The sequence below is a fragment of the Numida meleagris genome, chromosome 1 (genome assembly GCF_002078875.1).
Source record: "Numida meleagris isolate 19003 breed g44 Domestic line chromosome 1, NumMel1.0, whole genome shotgun sequence".
NCBI classification, from domain to species: domain Eukaryota; kingdom Metazoa; phylum Chordata; class Aves; order Galliformes; family Numididae; genus Numida; species Numida meleagris.
This window is the reverse complement of record NC_034409.1, coordinates 107,196,601-107,221,242: the sequence shown is the minus strand read 5'-3', so window position 1 is coordinate 107,221,242 and position 24,642 is coordinate 107,196,601. Positions and strand designations below refer to the sequence as shown.

The 24,642-nt window shown below is 42.5% G+C and overlaps 1 protein-coding gene across 8 annotated transcripts; it reads left to right on the top strand.

The window, feature by feature from the left end:
- On the top strand, positions 371-19,920 carry ZBTB21 (zinc finger and BTB domain containing 21). 8 transcript variants are annotated; one of them, XM_021406274.1, is made up of 5 exons: positions 1,480-1,696; positions 1,793-1,979; positions 6,208-6,413; positions 7,858-7,959; positions 10,569-19,920. In XM_021406274.1, exon 5 carries the CDS (start codon positions 10,582-10,584, stop codon positions 13,753-13,755), a length of 3,174 nt encoding a protein of 1,057 aa, XP_021261949.1. In that variant the 5' UTR covers positions 1,480-1,696; positions 1,793-1,979; positions 6,208-6,413; positions 7,858-7,959; positions 10,569-10,581; the 3' UTR covers positions 13,756-19,920. The 8 variants fall into 8 exon arrangements, with proteins under 8 accessions (XP_021261975.1, XP_021261957.1, XP_021261912.1 ...); XM_021406290.1 differs by adding an exon at positions 10,085-10,262 and having other exon boundaries at positions 1,480-1,979; XM_021406253.1 differs by adding an exon at positions 10,064-10,262 and having other exon boundaries at positions 1,480-1,979.

The following is a 24,642-nucleotide window of genomic DNA, read 5'->3' as shown; positions in this document are numbered from 1 at the left end:
CTGGAAAGAGAGGTGTGAGGCTGGAGTCGGTGAAGTACATTTTTCATAATGGGTTTTTCCCTCCTGGGGTTTAGCCCATTTGTGTTGAATCCTTGGGGGGGGGGGGGGGGAAAGTTTCAACACAGCACTAAACGCATTATAGAGATTCTAGTAGCTATTTCAGAGTATTTGTACAGAATATTTAAAAGCACCGTTTGAAACGAACGTGTGGATTAGATGTTAATCTCCAGAAACTGAGCTGTCTTTAATGAAGAGATAATGGGCCAGATTAGCTTTTAAAAAAAAAAAAAAAAAAAGAGAGAGAGAGAGAGAGAGAGACAGAAGTCTGGTAATTTTTTTTTTTTTAAGAGGAAACTCTTGAGATGTTAACGCTTGTATTTTTACACGCGAGCCCCTATACAAGTAGGTAATTCACAGCGGGCAATCCCAACGAGCCGCCACCTCACACAGCCCCTCACGGCTTTCTCAAGTCCCTCAGCACGGCTCCACAGGGCCCGACCCCAGCCCCACAGGGCTCTGCCTCTCGCCAAAACGAGCATTAGAAGCTGTGTGTGCGTTTGCATTTGTGTGGGGGGAGGGGGAGCAACGCTGCACCCCCACACGCCGCCCCACAGCCTCTGCCTCAGTTTCTCTGGCGCGCGCGGACGGCCGTTAAGCAGCCGCTGGGAGGGAGGGAGGGGGCTCGCGCCACGCCGCGGTTCGGCGCCGCAGCCGGAGAGCCGCGGAGCCCAGCGGCAACCGCCCGCGGAGCGAGCGGCTGAAGGGAAAGGAAGGGAAGGGAGGGGAGGGGCGGCGGGTGGGGGATCCCCCGTCGCCGTCCCCAGCCGCTGCCCTCCCCGCCGCGCCGGCGCCTCGCCCCCCGCTCTGCCGGCGGCCAATCGGAGCGCTGCGCACGTGACGAGCGTTCCCTTCGATGACCTCATCCCTGGTGTGGGATGACGTCAAATTCAAGATGGATGGAATCACGGCGGTGGCAGCAGCGCGCGCGGGCGAACCGTGAACGGCGGCGCCGAGGGGGGCCGGCAGGGGGGGGCGCGGCCGGCGGCAGAGCGGGTGAGTAACGGCCGCGTCTCGCGCCCGTTTCGGGGGCCGCCCGCGCCGCTTGGGTCTCCCCGTGTACAAAGGCGTCTTTTCCTGACGTAACTCTGAGGTGGTTTTTTTTTCCCCCCACCGAGCGGGGCTGCGGTCCCTGAGCGGTGCACTGCGCCTGCGCCGGTTACGAAACTCCTCTCCTTCTGCCTCGCGCACGCGCCCTGCGCCGCGAGGAGGCGGCGGGCGCCCGTTGCGCCGGCACGCAGCCGCCACATAGGCTCGCCGCGGCGCATCCTGCGCACGCGTCGCGCCCCAGCTCCTCCTCAACCCTGACCCCTCCCCCCCCGCCGGAACTGCGCCTGCGCGGAGGCGGTGGACGGAAGGGGGGGGGTGGCGCCGCTGTGAGGGCGCATGCGCGGCGCGGGCGAGCGGGAGCGGCCGTGCGTGGGGAGCGGCGCGGGGCGCTAGCACCGTGGGAGGCGCGCGCCTGCGCCTGGCGGCGGGAAGGGGCTCGCGTGTCTCCCGCCTGTCCTCAGGGGCGGTTGGCGGGCTGAGGGGACGGGCCGTGTGGCGGGCAGGTGCCGCCTGTGGTGTGGGGAGTGCGGAGAGGGGTCGGTGCTACTGTAGCTGAGACGGGACTTCGCTCTAAGCTGCGAATTTCAGGGTGGGAAGGAGTTGGTGGGGCCGGTATTAAGCAAAGTGGACCTTTGCACGTCCGAACTTCTCTGTAGCGATAGTGTAACTCTTGTTATTTGTCCAGACTGGATGTGGCTCAGGTGAAATATCAAAGCTCCAAAATACTTCGGTCTACGTGACTTATTTTGATGAGAAAGGACGCACTGTGGAACTTCAATAAGTAGTGAACAAGCACTTTTTAATAACGCACTCTTCTGGAAGCTGTCCTGTTCTTGTTGCTGGGGGAGTGCAGTGAGAGAGGTTGGCTGTAGGTATGAGATTGTGGTGAATTACATAATCTCACTTTTTTCTTTTCAAGTACAGTGAAGATCTTGTTGTTAAGATACTGTTTGAGTTTTTATCCTTAAAGTAATATTAGCATGGAAATACAGGTCGTGGGTTTTTTAAACATTTTGATATAACAATGCTTTCGATATTACATCGGAAGTAGTAAATCTGTATCGCGGATAAAAGCGAACGCTGCCCTGTATCTGTTTTACCTAAAGACTGCTAGTTACAGTGTTCTGTTCTGACTTTGCTCAAACTGACTAACTGCTTTGACTAAAATTTTCCACCAGCCTTATGCTGATGTTCTTGGGGGGGGAACTTCTGAGCAAACCTTAGCAACTGTTTTTATAAACCTTGTTTGCAAAGAACAAATGATGTGGCCATCTCTCTCTCCCTAATAGGATCTAGCATACCTTTCTCTCTGAATATTGTATTACTCATGACAGAGAGTTGTCCTTTCAGAAGAACATTAGGTATTCTCTTCCTATAGGAAGTCCACCCAGGATGGCTAGATGCAAGGGTTTACAGAATTCACATGTCCCTCAGTAGGGACTTGTGGGGAAATTTCACAACCTCTGGAGATTTCAGCTACAGGGATGTGTGCCAGAAGAGGGTTTATCAAGGGTCTCTCCAGCTGTGAGCTTCCCAGAGCCTGCTGGATCCAAGGTCTCCCCTGCGGATGGAAACTGAGGGGGTGACTGTGTCTCTTTTTTTCCGGCGTGTTCTTACTCTTCCACTAATTTCAACTTTGCCTTTGATCCAAAATGGGAATCAAGTCATTATGAGTTAGGTGCTTTATTTAAACACGTACAGCAACTTATCCTTTAGTACATCCAGAGAAGCTGTGGTGCCCCATCCCTGGAGGCGCTCAAGGCCAGGTTGGATGGGGCCCTGAGCAGCTTGAGCTGGTGGGGGGCAGCCCTGCCCATGGCAGGGGTTGGGGCTGAGTGGACTTTGAGGTCCCTTCCAACACCAACCATTCTGTGATATTAACAATTTCTCTTTATGCAGGAAGAGGCAGTCGTTTGTAAGAAGCTCCAGAAGTCATTTGTGCTATACATTTAATTGTACATGAAGATCATAAATGAGACCATTTGTGTCCCTTCTACTGTGTGGATCACCAGAAGCTTGAAATTGCGAAGACATGGTGTATTCTGGGCTCATGTTTTGTTTGTATGCAATGCTGGAGAATACTGATAGAGAATTAAACAGCTGGTGCTGTGATCATTTTCTCAGCAGTGGCTGGTTCTGCTTTCCTTACAGTTAGTTGCCATCAAGCAGAGGCATGCCAGCATTTGGGTTTAAATGGACAACTTTACTGAAAGCCATTGTGCTGCATTGAAGTTGTTTGTTTTTGAACTTCAGTAGCTGTGAAGCAGTTACCATTTTAAAACATCAAGTAATTTCCATTTCTAGTTTTCAAGGTTTTGAAAGCTGTTCTGTCTGCAAAGTAGTGGTAGCCTCAGTCTGTTAATGAGTGTGGTCTTATTGGGGGTAGAGGGAGGAGAAGCTGGGCAGAGGAAGTGGGGCTATAACCACCACACAGTCTGTGCTGCATTGGGAGGTGCAGAGCTGTGAGTCACAGGCCACAGTTGCAGCTGTTTTCAGCTCTCAGTTAAAATAAATTGTCAACTTTAGAGCAAGTGAACTGCTTCATAATGAATGCTGCTACACTGAATGGTTGGGGAACCTTGGAAAAATTGGCTTCTTCATATCTTGCCCCTTATTAACAGTGTCTGAAAGGAGTTTTCTTTGGATCTCTTCAGCGAGTGGAAGATACCTGCATTCTATGAATCCTGAGAATTACCAAGTGGCTCACTTGGTGATTTTCTAGTTTCAGCACACATTTCAGCTTTTATAGTAGTTTAGCACGCTTCAGGTTAATTGCATGACTTTTTACCCCTGTATTTTCATTCTTGAACAAACATTAGTGTAAAAAATTACATTTATAGGAAATAATTTTACATGGGTTCCCACCCAAAATATATGCCAGTAAAAAGCACCTTTATATTAAGAGAAATATTTCCGTCATTATGGTTTGTCATTTTTACTATGCCAGCGGAATTGAAAGTAGTATGTAAATAGAATTTCATTGTGAATTAGACATGTTAAACAAAGAGCAGCTCATACAGCAAAACAGGTGACCAAATATTACTCAACTTGTATATCTCAATATTACCAATAAAATAATAAATTCAACCTGTAGGAAGAGTGCAGCCATACAGATTTGATGTGCATTTCTCCTTCAAATTCTTGATTTTCATGCATCTCTTATTTAAAGAAAAACAAAACAAAAAAAACCAAAAACATTAATTATTGCTGGAGATGAGCTTTTTGTTTGGTGAATGTAGTGCACATTCTGCCATCAAGTCTCGGGGCTTTTCCAGTGAGATTTTGATAGCAGTGTTATGAAACTCAGAAGAATGAAAACTGAAGGCCTCCTTAGGAAAAGAGATATTAAGACGTGCTGATTTTTATTTGCAGTAGTCTGGATGATGAGTCGTATACCTTGTAGTTGAGGTACCGAGGCCAGGACAAATACCATATAAAACCATAGCTAATCTTCATGAACTCTTCCAAGGAGCATGAGAAGAGCTCCCAGCCAGCGCACATTCCTGCCCTCTCCCTTACATCCCGTGGTTGTGCAATCTCCTGGTGAGCTGGATCAGCTTGCTGAGCTGACACTGAACTTGTCTGTCTTTAGAAGGGGAGGAGGTGCAGACTGATCCCTTCAATCCCCAATTAGATTGGGCTGAGACTAAGGTGAAATCACACCCTTAAGTGCTGCTTGTTTGTAAACAAGAATGTGAAGGGCATTGCGGTGGTACTCAGACTTCATAGCTTGGAGCTGTTTTGAGTGTCAGTTGGCAAAGTGATGGGTATGATCTGAATGTGAAAAATAGTTTCTGATTCCTGAACATCCAGTCTGTGTTAGGATAATTGCTATTCTGTCTGTAGTGGAGGGCAAAATAAGGAGACTGCAGTAGTACAGAATTTCTTCTTTTCCTGTTCTTAAATTTCTGCGTCTGTTGGTGCGTGTGTGTCAAATAGTTGGCAATTAGTATATCAGTTTCACACATAAATATATTACTTATCTGATTTTATGCCTATCTTCATAAATGTCTCCTGGCTGCCAACCTACTGGAAATGAAAAGATCTGTCTTCATGGAGTTTTCAGTGTTGTCTGCAGTGGAAAACACAGCAAAAGCAGTCGAAATCACATTTTTCAAAATCCCCAAACTTGCAGCAAGAGATCACTTGAATATTAGAAAAGAAATTACAGAAGTGTGGACAGTCTTGTCCTGTAGGTTCAAAGCTTTTACTTAATGTTTCGGTTATGTGTCTGTGAAAAGGCATTTGACACGCTGTAGTGTCAAATAATAAAATCCAGCACAGGATACCTGAGTAGAAGTTGAAGCAGTGTAGGTTTCTTTTGCATCTGGACCCTTGATTGATAATGAGACTTCTTTCCACTTTGGGTCTGAAGCGGTACGTGAACAACTAGAGCCACCAAAGCCTCTGCAGAGCGCTCACAGCCAAGCGCAACGTGCCTGTGCTTACCTGATGACACCACAGGAAGCCTCTTGTGTTCCTAGGCAGGGCCTCACCATTCATATCTCTCTGGGTTTTAGCGGGTTTCCCCCCGCCACAGTTACACGTGTATTTCCCTGTTAGAACCACTGTTAAGTCTCCCTCATTGTCTGTCTCCTCTGTGTGCATTTCTTCCTTTTTTGCTGCATTTTCTTGTCCTAACTGCAGTTTCTGTCAGCCCTAGCACATTCTTGCTGCAGCACTGCATCATTAGGTGTTTCAGAACGGTCTTTCCTACTGCCACCACCAGGACGCTATTAATGTGGCTTTAGCTGCCAGCTACATCGTTATAATGGAAGTCAGCAGGCAACAGCAATGTCTTATTTCAGTTGCTTATGCATTTACAAGTATTAGTTGTTATGATGAACTTTTTCATACATCTGCCTGATTCTATTTGTAAAGTTTCAGCCTGAGTGACTTCATTGCTTCTGAAAGTGAAGTTTCAGATGGCAAAGCTGATTGAGTGACTTGCTGACAAAGAACAGGCAGTTTCACTGCTTCTCTTACAGCAGCTCTGATGCATCTGACCTCTCCATGAGTTGATTAAGTTTCTCACCTTTAAATTAGAAAATATAATAAATCAACCCAACTTTTTATAATTTTTTTCCTGCTTCATTTTAGGGAGCTGAATCAACTTAGTGGAAGGTCACATGAGCAACTGAGCTGGTAAAAGGTAGAGGACCCCAGGGCTGGGAGCAGGAGGTATGTGAGTAAGGGACAGAGAACGGAAGGGGATCTCACACTGTGAAGGCAGGGAGCTGGTGGGGATCAATGAACCGCTGAGCCAAGGAGAAAGATTCTTCGTCCTTCACTTGTGAGGAGCTTTTGTGAGTAGAGACTTCCTTTTTTTTGCAGTCATTTGAAATAGTGAAGGTATCTTTTTTCTGTCCTCATTCAAAATAATAATCTTGCTCTTATTATATTGTGTCAGATGTGGTATTTCAGTCTCTGAAGGCTGATATCACTAGAGGGCTGTTGAAGATCTGACAGTAAAATCTCTTCCTCAACTCCCAGAGGTGCTCCTGCTGCACCTCCATCTCCTGGGTCTGGAGTCCTGCTGTCACTGTTCCTCCTGAGGACCAGTAGCGCATAACACCAGAGCACAGACAGTGAGAGATCTGGTATACTCTGTCTCCTTGACATCACCCAAACATCAGGGAACAAAATAGGAAATAGCTTTGTTTCTAGACAGTACTGAAGACAGTTGGAAAAAACTGGTAGGAAAATAAAGATGCAGATTATCAAGAAAGGGCTTAGGCAGTTGGTGGCAAAATAATCTTCAGCTGAGGAAGCAGGATTCCTCAAACACCTGAAATCAAATCTGTTGTTTACACACAGGCATGCCATTTATAAAGGGCTTGAGTGCTGTCAGCCTTACATCGGCTTTAGTGGCAAACTGCTGTAAGAATCTCTTGTCTTCCCAGAGCTGCTCTGCTCCCACAGTTTGCCTTCTTTTCAGTTATGCCAATGCAGTTCTTCCCGGGATTGAGCTTTACTATGAGAAATGACCAGCATTTGAAAAGAAATATTTGTTTTCTCTGTATTGTCTGACCTGTTCTGTAATGCAGACCTGCAAATATTTGTTCTAGCGCAGCTGCAGAAGTTGTGACCGGCAGCATGCAGATAGGATGAACCAAAGTGAGCAGGAAACTCTCTGATCAACTTCGTTAGCGAGAAGTGTTAATGCAGGGAAATTTTAGTACACTGTCTGTTTTCATTGGTAATCTTGTGGGTTTTTTGTTTTATTTTTTAAATATGTGTTAAAGGCTTTCTGATGGCCTGTGTAAAAGTGTTAAAATGGTTCTCCATGACCAGCTCTGGTTTTGTTTTTCAACATACCATAACTTGTTTTATTTCTGACCGTTGTGTTTAATGGCTATAGAGCTGAAAGTCAAGCACTAGAAGTAGGAAAGACCAGGATTAAAGCTGCCTTCGCAGGATTAATTTGGTCCCCTGCCAGTTGTCTCTGTTGCAGCCTTGGTTACTGCTAAAGCGCCAGTTGCACCAAAGAGGTCTGCCTCCATTTGTACGCAGAAGAAGCTGTGCTCTGCAAATGACATGGAGGATCGTACTAGGATGCTTAACTCTGTCTTGAGTAATGTAGTATGTTTAAGGTGTCCTACGAATAAATAGGATTATATAGGAAGAAAAATGGGGGACTGTTGGATTCCATTTTAGATGTGTGGGTTTTACACCAGTCTGTAGAAATAGTATCACTGTGTTATGATGAATAAAGGAACACATAGTAACTGCATGGTGTTTATTCTTCAGGTGTCTCACAGAACACTCAAGGCCTGGGTAACGCAGATTAAAATGAAAGGTTTGAAAATACTTCAGAACATTTGACCGTCTCCTACCCAGCGTGTCCTTGAGGTACGGGTTCAGCTGCAACTTTTAGTGGGTGTTTCTACCACTACATTTTAGTTCAAGTTTCCTTCAGAAATACATTGTTGTTTTGTTATCTCTGTAGACTGTTTAATTTGCAACACAGACGAATCATTTGAGTGTGTAAACTCTGTTTCTTTCAGATGAAACTAAAGGAAAAGATGCATTCCTGGAGCACTTGCTAATAACATTTCAAGTGTTAACGGGTACACAGACCTCCAGGCTGAACTAGGGCCATTCGGACACCACCGCTTTACATTGCAGAGGTGTCCAAAAAATAGCTCATGCCCCAAATGGTACTTTTAAGTCAAACTTAAAAAGCAGAACAAAACAGATGGATTTCTCGCATTCATAGAAGCATAACTGTTCTACCCTTTTAGTGGGAGGAGTGGAGGCATTATGCATTATAACTATTTGAGGTGAATTAAGGGTAAATTAGTGTTAATGAAATAATGCTGGAAAGCACTGGAACACTCAGTTATGAAGCAGATCTGAAGAGGAAACAGAATTCTGCTATTGCCCTGGTACTAAGAACTCATTTGGTAGTTTCAGATGTAAAAGTGGTAGCTTGGTCCTGCAGTATGACCAATGTCCTGAGACACTGTATCTAGCATGCTTTAAATTGGTAATGCTGAGAAGATGGCTTAGACTTCAATCACTACTTCTTCGCCCATTGGTTGCAAGATTTCCCATTCAATAATTACAGGGTTATAGCTTCTTAATTTTTTATTTTAATAAAATTGTCAGCTTTGATTGAAAATCGATGAATGGTGAAACCTCTTTGTTATAGTACCGTATATCATATGTAAATATTTTAAGTTTCTTATCAGCTGCAAAAAGAATTGCTTTTAACAGAAGCATCATTTACTTGTTTTTCATCACCATAGAGGAAGGTAGTTAAAAATCTGTGCTGCAGGTTGTCTTAAACAGAACTGTAAGAGTGTCCATGGCAACAAAATAAAATTGGATATTGCTGATCTTTGTGTGTGTGTGTATGTACATGTGCACAGATATATAAAATTCAGTCCATATGACAGAAGTTGTTTGTTCAAACTAGTTTAAAACCTGTTTGTCTTCTCTTGTTAAAACCTAGTCAGGAGCAGCCTGTTGAGTTATGGAGACATCCTACAGTACAGAGTGGGCTGTGCTTTGAAGCAACGTGGGGGTTTCTGCACTGCGGTTTAATTTGTGCTTATTGTACTCTTGGATGCGTCTGGGGGTAACTGTAGGTTATGGATGTAACGTCCACATATAAGCTAATGAATAAGATGGGGAATTCAGTTAACTGATTATTTTCTAGCAGGAGCAAAATGCTGCTGGGATAGTTCAGTTAAAACTGTGACATTTCCTAGGAACCAAACACTTAGTGCAGGTATAAGAATTAATATATATTTCATAGCTAGAAGTGTATGCATGTTAACACTCCTTAAATATAAGCAGACATAGTGAATTAGTCTAGATTGTAGGTGATAATTCTGCCAATATTAATGCCGTTTTCAACACCCTATAAAAATAACAGGAAAAACCTTTTAATTTGTTTAGTTAGCAGGAGACTATCAAGGTTGCTTAACCTTAAAAAGTGACTTAGTTTAACTATAGGTATGTGTCCTTGCTTTGGCTGGGATAGAGTTAATTTTCTTCATGATGGCTGGTATGGTGCTGTGTTTGGATTTCGGATGAGAATAATGTTGATAGCACACTGTTGTTTTAGTTGTTGCTGAGCAGTGCCTATACAGAGCCAAGGACATTTCAGCTCCTCACGCTGCCCGGCCAGCGACAAGCTGGGGGTGCACAAGGAGTGGGGAGGGGGCAGAACTGGGACAGCTGACCCTGACTGGCCCACGTGGATGTCGCATAGCACATGGTGTCATGCTGAACAGCAAAACTGGGGGAGCTGGCTGGGGGGACTGCTGCTTCTCTCAGGGACTGGCTGGGCATCAGTCAGCTGGTGGTGAGCAATTGCATTGTGCATCACTTGCTGTCTTCTTTTCTTTTTCTTTTCTTTTTTCTTCTTTTTTTTTTTCCTTCACCCTTTCTGTCCTTATCTGTCTTTATCTTAACCAAGGAGTTCTTGCTTTTTTACCTTTTTCAGTTCTCCTCCATCCCACTGCAGGGGAGTAAGTGAGCATCTACCTGGTACTTAGCTGCCTGGAGGGCTAAACCACAACAGTATCTGATTCAAAAGTTTATTGAAGTAATTGCCAAGATAGATCTTAAAGCTAAACCTGAGAAAAAGATGATCAAGTGAAGTCATTAAATGGAATTCCTTCATGTGGACAGCTATACTGCAGGTAGAAAACACACCACCACCCCCATCCCCTAATGAGCTCTGATATTTTTAGTGTAAGATCAACTGAAAGTATTTGAATGTGTTCTTTAGCATGAGCTGCTTCTTCTAATGGCCTGTACGTCTGCTGAAACAAAACAATATTGTGTTAACTCCCATTCCTTTCCTCCAAACAGGCTGTTTTCTTCAGCACTATTGATGGTCGTTGAGCTTGTTTATGAAGTACAGAGAGATTAGGTTCATTTACGTTATCTCTAACAACTGTCTACATAAAGCAACATAATTTTTTTTTCTTGTTGTTCTTTTTCAGAAACATCAGAATCATGGAGGGGCTCTTGCATTACATAAATCCAGCACATGCCATTTCACTTCTAAGCGCACTGAATGAGGAGCGTCTAAAGGGACAGCTATGTGATGTTGTTCTCATAGTAGGAGATCAGAAATTTCGAGCTCATAAAAACGTTCTAGCTGCCAGCAGTGAATACTTCCAGACTCTGTTCACAAATAAGGAGAATGAGTCTCAGTCAGTGTTTCAACTAGACTTTTGTGAACCAGATGCTTTTGATAATGTGTTAAACTACATTTATTCTTCATCCTTGTTCATTGAGAAAGGCAGTCTTGCAGCTGTGCAAGAACTGGGCTACAGCCTTGGAATATCCTTTCTTACAAACATTATTTCTAAGAGCCCTCAAGCTCCTTTTCCAGCTTGCCCCATTAAGAAGATACTGTATCAAGATGAAGATGAAAGTAGTTCTCAGAAGAGGAGTGTCATTGTCTGTCAGAACAGAAACGAAGCACAAGGGAAGAGTGTAAATCAAACACAACATGATTTAAGCCATACTTCTAAACCTTTACACTCTGTTGCTGTCAAAACTAGCATTAGACCACAAGTAGCAAAGCCAACTGAAACCCTTCACAATTTATCATTGACTGAAAGGAGATGGCTGAAAGAAAACCCTGTGAGCTATACCAAGTTTCATGAAACTTCTGGAACTGTGGAGGATCAGAACAGAGGTGGTTTAGTGAAAAGGAGCACAGTATTGCCTCAAAAACCTTTAGCAGAGAAAGAAATTGCAAGCAATGAACCAGGAAGCAGTAGTCAGCTTTTAAGAGGAAAGGCTGCAGAGTTATCCTTAAAAAGACCACGTCCACCAGTCTTATCTCTGCGTGGCTCATCGGAATCTACGTTTTTGTTGCGAGAGGCAGGAAAAGGAAATGGTCAAGGTGAAGATAGGAATTTGCTATACTACTCAAAGTTAGGGCTAGTAATCCCATCTAGTGGATCTGGTCCTGAAAACCAAAGCATTGACAGAAGTGGTCCACTTGTAAAGAGTCTCCTTCGAAGGTCACTGTCTATGGACAGCCAGGTTCCTATTTATTCACCTTCTGTTGACCTAAAACCTTCGCAGGTATCCTCCTCCTCTTCACCAGGAACTGCTGATTCCCAGAAGATATTTAATGTTGCATCTCAAAAGTCGTGCTTGAAAGAGTCATCAGAGAAGTTAGCCTTAGATGAAAAGCCACAGGTAATGCACCCACATCGCCTTAGGTCTTTCAGTGCCTCTCAGACAACCGATAGGGAAGTTGCTTCCCCTCTTACAGAGGTGCGAATAAAAACTGAACCTAGCAGTCCACTTTCAGATCCTTCTGAAATAATAAGAGTTACAGTGGGCGATGCATCAGTATCTACAAATAAAGACTTTCCTTTTAAAACTGAGGATGATCATAAGGAACCAAGTAGACTTCCAGCAAAAAGGAGATTTCAAGCTGATAGAAGGCTACCATTCAAGAAACTCAAGGTGAATGAGGAGGGTTCTCCTGAGTTGGAAGAGAACTTTGAGGAAGGCTCAAGCCCTACGCACCTTGATGCCGATTTTGCCGATTCTGATGTCAGTAAAGATGAATACAGTGAAATGGAAGAAGCGAGACCAAATAAAAAATTTAAATGCAAACACTGCCTTAAAATTTTCAGATCAACAGCAGGTCTTCATCGTCATGTTAACATGTATCATAATCCAGAAAAGCCCTATGCTTGTGACATATGCCACAAGAGATTTCACACAAATTTCAAAGTGTGGACGCACTGCCAGACACAACATGGAATTGTGAAGAATCCCTCACCAGCTTCCAGTTCACATGCTGTTTTGGATGAAAAATTCCAAAGAAAACTGATCGATATAGTGAGAGAGAGAGAAATTAAAAAAGCTCTAATAGTTAAACTAAGACGTGGCAAGCAAGGTTTTCAAGGACAATCTACTTCACAAGCACAACAAGTCATCAAAAGGAATTTAAGATCAAGAACCAAAGGAGCCTATATTTGTGTCTACTGTGGAAAAGCTTATCGTTTCCTCTCTCAGTTCAAACAACATATAAAAATGCATCCAGGGGAAAAACCAATTGGAGGAAATAAGGTTCCTAAGCAGAAAGACCATATTCATATTGAAAGTCCTGTAGAAAACAAGGAAGTTTATCAGTGCCGTCTCTGTAATGCTAAGCTCTCTTCACTTATTGAGCAGGGAAATCATGAGCGACTCTGTAGAAATGCTACTGTCTGTCCTTACTGCAGCCTTAGATTTTCTTCCCCAGAGCTGAAGCATGAGCATGAAAGCAAGTGTGAATACAAGAAGCTTACTTGTCTTGAGTGTATGCGCACCTTCAAATCATCCTTTAGTATTTGGCGTCATCAAGTTGAAGTTCACAATCAGAACACAATGGCTCCATCAGAGAACTTCTCTTTACCTATCCTGGACCACAATGGAGACATAACTAGTTCATCAAGGTTGCATCCTCAGTTGGAATCCAATAAAATTAACAATTTTACTGCAAAGGAAGACGGAGTATTCAGTGACTCGTCAGAACAGATTAATTTTGATTCTGAAGATTCCTCTTGCCTGCCTGAAGACTTAAGTGTTTCCAAGCAGTTTAAAATTCAAATCAAGGAAGAGCCTGCAGATGACATAGAGGATGAGGTCACTGAGACAAGCAGAGAACCAAAGGAAGTAGTCTCCAACAAAGATGCTGGTTTGTGGCCCTGTGAGAAGTGTGGGAAGATTTTCACTGTACGCAAGCAACTGGAGCGTCACCAAGAGCTCTTATGTTCTGTGAAGCCGTTTATTTGTCATGTGTGCAACAAGGCCTTCCGAACCAATTTCCGGCTGTGGAGTCACTTCCAGTCCCACATGTCGCAGGCTGCAGAGGAGTCCACAAATAAGGAGCCTGAGGTATGTCCACCAGCTAATTCCCCATCACCACCACCTTTACCTCCGCCCCCACCACTACCCAAAATCCAGCCTTTGGAGCCTGATAGTCCAACGGGCTTGTCTGAAAGCTCCACTACTACTGAAAAATTATTTGTACCGCAGGAGTCAGATACGCTCTTCTACCATGCTCCACCACTCTCAGCAATCACATTCAAAAGACAGTACATGTGTAAACTCTGTCACAGGACTTTCAAGACAGCTTTTAGTCTTTGGAGCCATGAGCAGACACACAATTAGCTTTCAGAGATACCTTAAAAAGCCGATTTGATGGAGGCTGTTTTCAGGATCTCAGATGTATGCCATGTAAACTTGAAATTTAAAAGATCAAAACAACGATGACAGAAGATTCTGAATTTGTGATCCTGCTTGGGTTTGGAGATTAAGGTAAACTAACTTCGTTAGTAGGTAGAAAGCTGGGTAATTAAAGATAGTATGGACTGGGGTCTAATAGTAACAGAATAATTTTGATTTCATTTAACACTGAAATGCCATCGCATCTGGATTGTATGCATGGATCTTCATCCTGTGATGTTGGTGTGTGCGTGTGTATTATATATAGAGTTATATATTAAATGGAAGAGCAACAATGATTTGGATTCTAACTGTGAGTTTATAGTGGTGAAATACTGTAACCAACTTCATTGTTTGTTTTTTCTTTTCTTAAAGAAACCAACACAGAAGCTCCATATAAATAGCTGCCATGCACTTGCGGTTAGGGAGGAAGTGAATGGAGTGTCTTACTGTATTGACTTAGGTCTTAGAGATCTTTAGCAATAACGAATAAACCTCATGTTTCAGTAATCCCGATATTATTGGATACGAATGTTTGATATTTTAAGGGAACATAAAATTGTTTTGTTGTTATATGGAACTTGTGCAAATTAAAGTAGAATTTAAAATCAGCAATATTATTAATAAGATTTTATATTAAAAAAAATAGCAGCAAGCCTGCTTTCAGCCATTTAATTATAAGTTTCTAAGGAAAACGGGGGGAGGGGGTACATCGCTTTATATAACGTCCCAAAGACTAATTTACTATGGATATTTCAGTAGCTAAAGTCATTGTATTAACAGCCATCGTAATGCAAATGTTACTGTTTGTAATATGAACTAAGATTGAATGGATGTCACTGAAGTTTCATAATTTTGTTTCCACTATTTGTACAACCGTTTGTAATTCTAACTGCAAAGGAATGTAGAACTATTTAAAAAAAAAGAGCTCATTAATGGATAGAAGATGAGTTGTGTTCCTACGCTCAGTAATAAGCTTGGCCATGAGTACAAAGATAAGTTTTAACACAAAGTAAAAATGTAAATATTTATATAGACATCTGTATAAATGAAGAAGTATGTATTTGAAATTTGTATTAAGCGTGCATATCCAGCTCAAAGCAGAGGAAAAAAACATCACATTACTATCACTGTATTTTATGAATACAACGCTTAGAATATTTCTTTCTGCCGCTTCCTATCATTTGTGGTACTGTTATGCAGTTTTCTAATCTGTTGAAAATCATGAGAATAATGTGCTGCAGATGCTTTGTGCAGTTCCATTATTTTACCACAAATCACAACTGGAGCATTTAGTGTAAGTAGGATGATAGATATTTACCAAGAGCTACAGCAAGGGTCCAAAATGACTCTCTAAGTCAAAGAAATGTTTACCCAGAAGTCGTGGTAAATTAAGTGAATTTTTTTTCTGCTGGAATTTAAACTTGAAGGAGTAGTGCAGGATTACAGTGAACAGCAAGAACATCAGTGATGCAAATGGTATTAACGGTCCTGACCTACTTTACCCCAGAAGTTGAGAGAGTGAGGTTGCAATCCACACTATCTAGTCAGAGCCCAGTCTGTGTTCATTGAGAGGAGCAAGAGTTTGCTCACCAGTTTCGGTGGGAACAGGAGTGAGGCTTTAGTTCTATTTGGCTCTAATTGTGAATTTTTTTTTTCAGCATCCTGCACTCAAAAAGAATTGCTTGCTCATACCAGCATTTCATTTAGCAAAACAAAGCACTAGTTTAACTCTTCAGAATCTGAGGATGAGCACCCTCGTTTAGGCACACACTGGAAAAGATTTTCTCAGTTGAAGTCCAAGTGTGCCACTGTTAGTTTTCTCCTAACAGAATTTTTTAGTGTTTTTTCTGCGATTGGACCACTGACTTTCTTTTTAGCTACAAAAAAAAAAAAAAAAGCCGTCTTATTTTCAAGCCTCTTGTTTCATTTTTTGATGAAAATGGAAAATTGTTGCTAGACGTTATTTTTGTCCTCTTCCAGGCAAACTTGATCTCAAGTTAGTCATGTTAATCTATCACTATTAGTTAAATTGTTTAGGTGAAATTGCAGTTAGAACAACGTTCTTAAGTACTTGTTTGATATTGACATTTTTTGTATCACCTGATAAGACTAAATTAATTTCTTACAAGAAAAAAAGTCAAATGCTTACTGCACTTAACCTGATTTAACAAAATGAGAAAAAGGTAAAGACTTGCCGAGTATACTTTAAATGTATTTAAGAAATGTGTGCATAGAAAATATGAAGATGTTCTTGCAAACTGATACCTAAGTTTTCACCAATTGTTCCTCTTCACAACAGCACAGTAGTTTATATCCAGCCTTTTAAAAATCAGTGTACTTTCTAAAGGAAAATGGCAACTAGTCAGCTATGTTACAGTCATCAAAATTCCAACTGGGAATCTGATGTATGGTGTGATGATTAAAAAAACCCACACTTAAAATGAAAAGTATGTACTACATCTTTGAAGAAACGTTGGCCTTCTTCCTAGTACACTATGTATTATATTAAAAAAAAAAAAAAAAAAAAAGTTGGGTCTAAATAGCCTCCTTCTTAGCTTTTCTCCAGATTATCTTAAGTTCTGTTTTTAACTTGGAGTGTGTTCTGTGTTTAGTTTTGTTTTTTAAATTCAGTTCCTGCTTCGTAAAGAATTAAGGATATCTGAAGTTTAAATATGAGATGTTTATATAGTAGTTCTGGTTTTCTATTAGCTTTTATACAGTACCTTAAAAAACCCTTGATAGAAGTGTTTATTTTGGAGGATATGGAATAAATATGCTTCCACTTATATAACTTTAATATATGTTTAAAAAGTTAAATTATGGAAAAAAATGTTAGTTGTTTGTTTATAAATATCTTCTGAAGAGTGTCTAGTTTGGCCACAGCCAAAATAAAAGGCAAATTTATTGATACAAAAACCTGTCCTCATCATATTTTGTTTAATTTTGTAATTGTGTGCTGAAGTGATGCAAATATAGAGCTCTTGCTAAATACAAAAAGGGTTTTTTTCTTTAAATTTGTGACAGGAATGTGCAGATGTTTTAATATATATAGCTTAGAATTTTTAATTCTTTCCTTTTTTTGTTATTTTTGTCCTTTGTCAGATAAATCTCAGAGATCCGTACTGCTTCAGTGGAAGTACAGTGAAAACTTCCATTGCATTTAAGAGAAGCAGGGTTGAGCCATGGTTTGGGACTTATTTTCCTTTCAGGCACTGTGTTGGCAAAGGTCTAAGCACGTGATTAAGTTCCGATGAGATCAGTCTTAACTTTTTTTTAAAAATGTGCATAGGTTTTTTGATAAATTGGGACCATGGTCACCCATTGAAAGTGAGAAATGACATATGGGTCTATTTTTTTATGTTCTAGAACGAAAAGTTAAAATGAGTTTTCCTCTGCATAAAATCTGCATGTACACCTAAAATATAATTCTGCAGTCTTACAAAAACAAAGGACACCAAGCAGTAATAATCGACCTGAGCTTCTGTAAGACCTTTGATATGGTCCCCCATAACATTCTTGCCACTAAAGTGAAGGGGTATGTATTTGAGGGATGGACTGTTAGCTGGGTAGAGAAATGGCTGGATGGCCATGTTCAAAGAGTTACAGTCAACAGCTCATTGTCCAGGTGTAAACCAGTAACAAGTGGTGTCCCTTGAGGGTCCATATTGGGACCAGTGCTATTTAGCATCTTCATGAATAGTGGCATCTCACAGGGATAGTGGGATTGAGTGCACTTTCTGCAAGTTTGTGTATGATGTGAAGCTACTCAGCTTATGTGGTTGATACTTTAGAGGGAAGGGATGCCATCCAGAGGGTCCTTGACAGGCTCGAGGAGCAGGCCTCCTCATGATGTTCAACAGGCCAAGAGCAAAGTCCTGCATCCGAGTCAAGGCAGTTCTCAATTTCAGTATAGGCCAGGTGATGAATGGATTGAGAGCAGCTCTGAGAAGAAGGACTTGGGGGTTCTAGTAGCTGAAAAGCTTGACACGAGCCAGCAGTGTGCACTTACAGCCTGGAAGGCCAGCTATATCTTGGGCTGCATCAGAAGATGGCTGACCAGCAGGGCAAAGGAGGAGATTGTCTCCCTCTGCTCCTCCCTTGTGAGGTCCCACTTGGAGTACTGCATTCAGCTCTGGGGCCCCCAGAACGAAAGGTACGTGGAGCTGTTGGAGCAGGCCCAGGGGAGGCCACGTGGATGATCAGAGGGGTGGAGAGCCTCTCCTGTGAAGATAGGCTGAACGTGGTGGGCTTGTTCCATCTGGAGAAGAGAAGGCTCCGGGGAGACCTCACTGTGGCCTTCCAGTACTTAAAGGGGACCTACGAGAAAGCTGGAGAGGGACTGTTTATGAGGCAGTGTAGTGATAGGACAAGGGGAAAGAGCCTTAAACTAAAAGATGATTGATTTAGATTAGATATTAGGAAGAAATTCTTTACTCAGAGGGCAGTGAGGCACTGGCACAGGCTGCCCAGAGAAGCTGTGTGTGCCCAATTCCTGGCACTGTTCCGGGCCAGGCTGGATGGGGCTTTGGGCAACCTGGTCTAATAGGAAGTGTCCCTGACCACGGCACAAGGTTTGGAACCAGGTCTTCACAGTCCCTTCCAACTCAAAACGTTCTATGATGCTATGATACTTCTTTTATTTTATTTTTTTGCATATGGAGAATAGAAACACCCTGGCAATTGAGAAGATAACCTCCTGAAGCAGTGGGTGACGCTAGACTTTTTCTCGTGTCTTTCAGAATGGAGATGTAGCCTTATCCACGAACCCAAACACAGCTGTGAGACTTGTTCCTGCATTTCCTATTTAGGCAAGCATTCTAGTGACATCCGGCAGAATTTGTTTTGTTTTGCTAATTATTTCCCCCAAATAGCATGTGCAGGTTTGGTCTGAAGCTATACATACTCTGGTTTTGTTCCAAACTTCAGGTGATAAAACTAGGGGTTCCACACATGGGATAAGGATGGACTTATGCCAACCTTCTTGGCGCTAACAGTGAGGGTGCAAATATCTGGCATGAGCCTGTAATCTGGCATGTGCCTATACTGTTCAATAAAATTGTTTACATTTTCCTACCAGAAGATTTAGATAAAAATCACAGTAAGGTTAGGATTTTTTTAATGTTGCTGTTAATTAATCAGTGTTAATTTTTTTTATTTTTATTTTTATTTTGGTTGAACGCAGCCTGATAGTATTTTTAATGTCTTTGATTCTTGTTTATTTAAAACAACTTGTGAAAAATTGTACTATAACTGTTGTACATAAAGGGACACTATCAAGAGAAAGATTATATGCTATAAATATACTTAGCCGTATTACAAATAAGTGATACAAATAAATTCAAAGAAAACATGAATTGACTCATGACACTTGAGCTCGTTAGGCATGAAAGTGCCTATTAAAGGCATTTTCCCAAATTGTTGCAAAGGTGCCAGAAAAATAGATCTGAATTCTGTGGGTGGAGCTCACTTTTCATGTTGCTTTTTCTCTATCCCAGAATAAAGGACTAGGTCTGTTTTTCCTTTTTTGTTTCTTCGGTGATGCATGGTACCTTTTGAAGATGCACGCTTCTCACTGCTGCGGCGTGTTTAATTAAAGCATGTATGTAAGAACAGGAAAAACTACCAGAACCAATCTTTTTTGCAGAATACATATAAAGTACACATTTTCGTGCTTATCCTTGACAGTGTCCCTTTTAGAAAGCAGGAAAGTTGAATCACTTGTAGTATTTGGGTGCAGGAGAATAGTTTGATGCAGTTTCTAGAAGTTGGAGTTAAACAGTATATTTGCTATAGATTTTCAATTCGTTACGCAAAATCACTTGTCATTTTAAAGCGTTATAGAGGTAAGACACAAGAAGCTGTTTTTTTAATCCTGTATACCTTACAGTCATTGTACATCAATTCGATACAGCAGTATTGGATTGTAATTAAGAATGGGTTTTTACTTTTTTTAGGACTAAGACTTAATAGCTTAGGGTAACTTTTTCTTTAACGCAATGTAAATCCATTGCTGCTTTGTACAACCTTTTCTACTGTATGTTTTCTTTACTTAGATCTTGACTAAGAAATGTTGGCGTCCAATAAACTTACACTTTTCTTTCTTTGGAATTGTTGTGTTTTCTACTGGAATCTCTTGGCGAATTGTGATGTTATTGTGCATGCCGTTGGGTCTGTGGGATGAGAATTTTGATTACAAAAGAGCTTCTTTTGATCTATTTGTTGAAAGTAAATTATAGTTTTTACATTACTGAAATAATGGCTCTTTGTTTTAGTAAGTGCCCCTGCAAATGTTTTACTGGAAAATAGAAGAAAACCAACTGCTCTAGAAAGTCTGAGAAATGCTTGAGCCCTGCTCACGTTCTGCTTCCTCTTCATGAGGAAGTGATTTTAATCAGTGATTAAAATGGGATTTGTGGAAGCAAGGTGACATCAACTGAGTGTCTCTTTCATCTAAAACTGAGTTGAACCAGATGTTTGAGCATATACTGTCAGGAATGTTTATGGTATTTTGCAGCACTGTCATCAAAAGTAGTTTTCCTGCGTGTGTTTTCTTCTCCAAAAACCTGTGGATTCTTGTGCAGTACGTGGATTCTTGTGATCCAGAAAATTATCTTTTGGGGGGACAGGGTTTACTGGGTTCCTCTCTTCAAAATAGCTGAGACCTATCTTTGAAAACTCTTAGGGCTGTTTTCTGAGTGTTCTCCATTCCACATCTTCCGTCCTTTATCATTTTCCATTTGTAGGCTGACGAATTTAAATCACATTTAATAAGAGGAGCCATGGTCTCAAAAGAGTTAATCTTTAACATGTTTCACAAAAACTAGTGGCAGGATAGCAAAGAAGGGCCTTTGTGGGAAGGGTGATACTTGCAGTGAGATCATGTGCCTCACAGTTATCTGTTATTTTTACCTGTGTGTATGTGGTCTTGTTGGGGGTTGGGAGAGGCAATGGGTGAGGTAGAATGCTCTGAAAGGGCTGAAGTACCGGGTCCACCAAATACCCAAAATGAAGGGTTGAAAGGACTCTCCAAGATCAAGAGGATTTCTGCCTTTGATTATCCCCAAATCCCTGTGAAAACAGAGGCGAAGAGCTGCTGGCCTGTTCCTCCCCAGAGCACCATCCTGCGTGTCAGAAAGTGAGCGAGCTGTGCAAAGAGAGGAGGGAGAGCTGCTGTCTGACCCGTTCAGAGAGACCTAAGTCGCTGGGTGTTTGGCTCCCTCTTTCTTCTTTCTGCATAAGGAACTAACCGCCAGGGTTTATTTGAATCCAGTCAAGATCTACACGCTGTCCCACCCCTCTGTTACTTCTACAGGGCGAACTAACATCTGCTTAAATGTTTCACAGAAAATGTCTGCTCTGGAGACTGTAGAACCTGTATTTGACATAAAAGTCAAGAAGAAATTCAAAATGATAAAAAGTTACTGATTGTGTCGTGAACTTTGTGCCTGTTTCCAGGCAAAACAACAGATAACCTCGTGGTTATCTTTTGTTCTAATTCCAACGTGTGCTTCTAAGACAATTGCTCTGCAGACATATCCAGCACCTTTTTTCTTACTCTTATTACTCATAGGATGTTTCTAGTTATTACCCTTTTCTAGTTTCCAAACACTGGATAGCTTTTATTGTTAGACCTGCATGGATAATGTTTCTATTTCCAGTTCTGAAATGCTCTGGCAATAGAAAATTTCAGTGTGCTGGCTGCAGTGAAGCAACACACGCAACTCTCATTTCCTCTTCTGTTTGCATGTGTTGAAGGAGTACAAGCAAAGCGAGCTTCTTTTTTTGACATTGCCTGCAGTTTTAATGCAACCCTCAACAATTTATTTATGCCACGTCGTCCAGAAGCTAGGGTGGATACGGTTCTTCCATGTCATAGAGCCTTGGTGGCATTCCTTAGTTTAAGCTGATACTAGAGGGCACAGGCTCTTATCAAGCAACATATACCCGTATCCAGTGAAGAGCACTTGAAGCCAATGAAGTTGTTTAATATGAAGCAGTGTTGAGGCAGTGTGGCCTGGTGGGATTACTAGCATCCAGAAATGCTTCTGCTGGAAGGAAGTGATTGTGCTGAGGTTTGCAGACACCACTGGTGGGTGTCTGTAGGAACAAAGGGCAGTGAGCAGGAGGAGGTGGGAGAGAGAAGGATGACAACAGCAGATGATGAGTTGCAGAAGGGAGCGTACTGTGGCCCTACTGAAAAAAAGGAATTGGCCTCTGCTCCAAGGTGTCATTTGTGGTGAACATTGCTCTTTGACTCCTGCTTTTTCCTTCTTTTCTTAATGAACAGCTAGGAGTCCCGAGGGTTTGACACCTTCTAACCCTTTCTGGTTGATGAGAAACTGCATTCATTCCTCTAAGCTATGAAGTCTATCTAAGAGCTCCTGGAAGAAAGACTTTGCAAAAGATTGTATAATAATACCTCCCCTACAACATTGCATTGGAGGAAGTCTGGGTCCTTCTAGAACAAGCTTTGAAATCTGCACACCCTGAGGACATCACCAGGCATGGCAACTATACCTGTGGAGATACATTAGCAGTTTCTCCACCTCACCACCTGTGCCTGTGGGTCCTAAAATAAAAAAATAAAAAAAAATTGGGGATCTAAAACCAGAGGAAGATGGACAGAACAGTGAACGCAGTTCTGCTGGCCACCATCCCCCTTTCTCCTTTCCCAGGTGGCTAGTCCTTGCCTTCAAGCACATCGCTTGCTCTGTGGGGCACCCTGTGTGGAGTCCAGTTAGTGTCAGGGCAGTTAGCACTGCTCTGCCGGTAAGGGGAAAGGTAAAGCCTTCCTCTTTGCATGGCAGCCAGGGCAGTGATAGCAAGGCAGCTGCTGTTTGCTGCTGCCTCCTCTTTACTTATCAGTCAGCTGCAGCTAAATGCCACCAGAAGAAAACTTAGCTTTGTTAGCTTTCACTCAGATCACTTGTTTCATCATCAGAAGACACACAACTGAAGCATTTAAATACTTTTTTAAAAAGAATAAGAAAGAAATATGAAAAACAGCAAACTCACCATCACATAATCACACCATAAGTAAGTCTGGAGGATAATCACTGATAGTAATAATCCCTTTTGAAACTGGGTAGCTTTTGGGGAAGTATAATACAATTCAAGAGGAGATTTACTTCGAAGTTTTGTGGAAACAATCTCATAATCTATTACATGCCTCTAGCACTGCCTGAGCACTAGGAGGAGCCAGAAACTAAAGACTGCAGCATCAGAGCCCCACACAAACAGGCTGCACAGGTGACCCTCTCTCTCTAGATGTATGTCTGTACATAAAAGTGTGCATATATTTAGGATTGGCTCTGTTGTGTGGCAGTTGCTGAGTTTGGAGAAAATTCCCTGTTTGGTCAAATACATTATATTTAGGCTTTTATCTAAAAGCCATCTTCTTCTGCAGTACTTCTTCCACTAACCAAAAAGTTTTCTGTTCAAGTGACACTTGGAACGCTTATGGAACGGATAATCTCAGGAGACATCGTGGATCAGTTAAAGGTCAACCAGGGGATCAGGCCCAGTCAGAATGGGTTTATGAATGGTAGATCCTGTTTGACAAACCTGATTTCGTTCTATGACAAGGTGACCCGCTTAGTGGATGAAGGCAAGGCTGTCGATGTGGTCTACCTGGACTTCAGTAAGGCCTTTAACACTGTCCCCCACAGCATCCTCATGGAGAAGCTGGCTGCCCATGGTTTGGATAGGCATATGCTCTGCTGACTGAAACACTGGCTGGATGGCCGGGCCCAGAAAGTTGTGGTCAATGGAGTTAAATCCAGTTGGCGGCCAGTCATGAGTGGTATCCCCCAGGGCTCAGTGCTGGGGCCTCTTCTATTCAACATCTTTATCAATGATCTTGATGAGGGGATTGAGTGCACCCTCAGTAAGTTTGCAGATGACACCAAGTTGGGGGGGAGTGTTGATCTGCCAGAGGGTAGAAAGGCTTCACAGAGGGACCTGGATAGACTGCATCGATGGACAAGGTAAACCGTATGAGTTTCAATAGGGCCAAGTGTCGGGTCTTGCACTTTGGTCACGACAACCCCAGGCAACCCTACAGGCTTGGGGAGGAATGGCTGGAAAGCTGCCTGACGGAAAAGGAACTTGGTGTGCTGATGGACAGTCGGCTGAATATGAGCCAGCAGTGTGCCCAGGTGGCCAAGAAGGCCAATGGCATCCTGGCTTGTATCAGGAATGGTGTGGTGAGCAGGACTAGGGAAGTCATCCTGCCCCTGTACTCAGCACTGGTGAGGCCCCACGTTGAGTACTGTGTTCAGTTTTGGGCGCCTCAGTACAGAAAGGACATGGAGGTGCTGGAGCAGGTCCAAAGAAGGGCAACAAGGCTGGTGAAGGGCTTGGAGAATATGCCCAATGAGGAGAGACTAAAGGAACCAGGGCTGTTTAGCCTGGGGAAGAGGAGGCTGAGGGGAGACCTCATTGCTCTCTTCAAATACCTGAAAGGTGATTGCAGGGAGAGCTGGGCTGGTCTCTTCTCACTGGTGACAAGACAAGGGGAAATGGCCTCAAGTTGCGCCAGGGGAGGTTTAGGTTGGATAAAAGGAAAAACTTCTTTACAGAAGGGGTTGTTAAGCACTGGAACAGGCTCTCCAGGGAGGCGGTTGAGTCACCATCCCTGAATGTGTTTAAAAACCGTTTGGATGTGGTGCTCGGGGACATGATTTAGCGGTGGGTTGTTAGAGTTAGAGCAGTATGGTTAGGTTGCGGTTGGACTTGATGATTTTAATGTCATTTCCAACCTGAGCAATTCTATGATTCTATGATACTTTGGAGTGCAGAGCTAAGGTGCATCTCCACACTCTTCAGTCT

Coding starts and splice junctions, on each gene's coding strand:
- ZBTB21 (XM_021406264.1), top strand. CDS start 10,582: ATGGAGGGGCTCTTGCATTACATAAATCCAGCACATGCCATTTCACTT.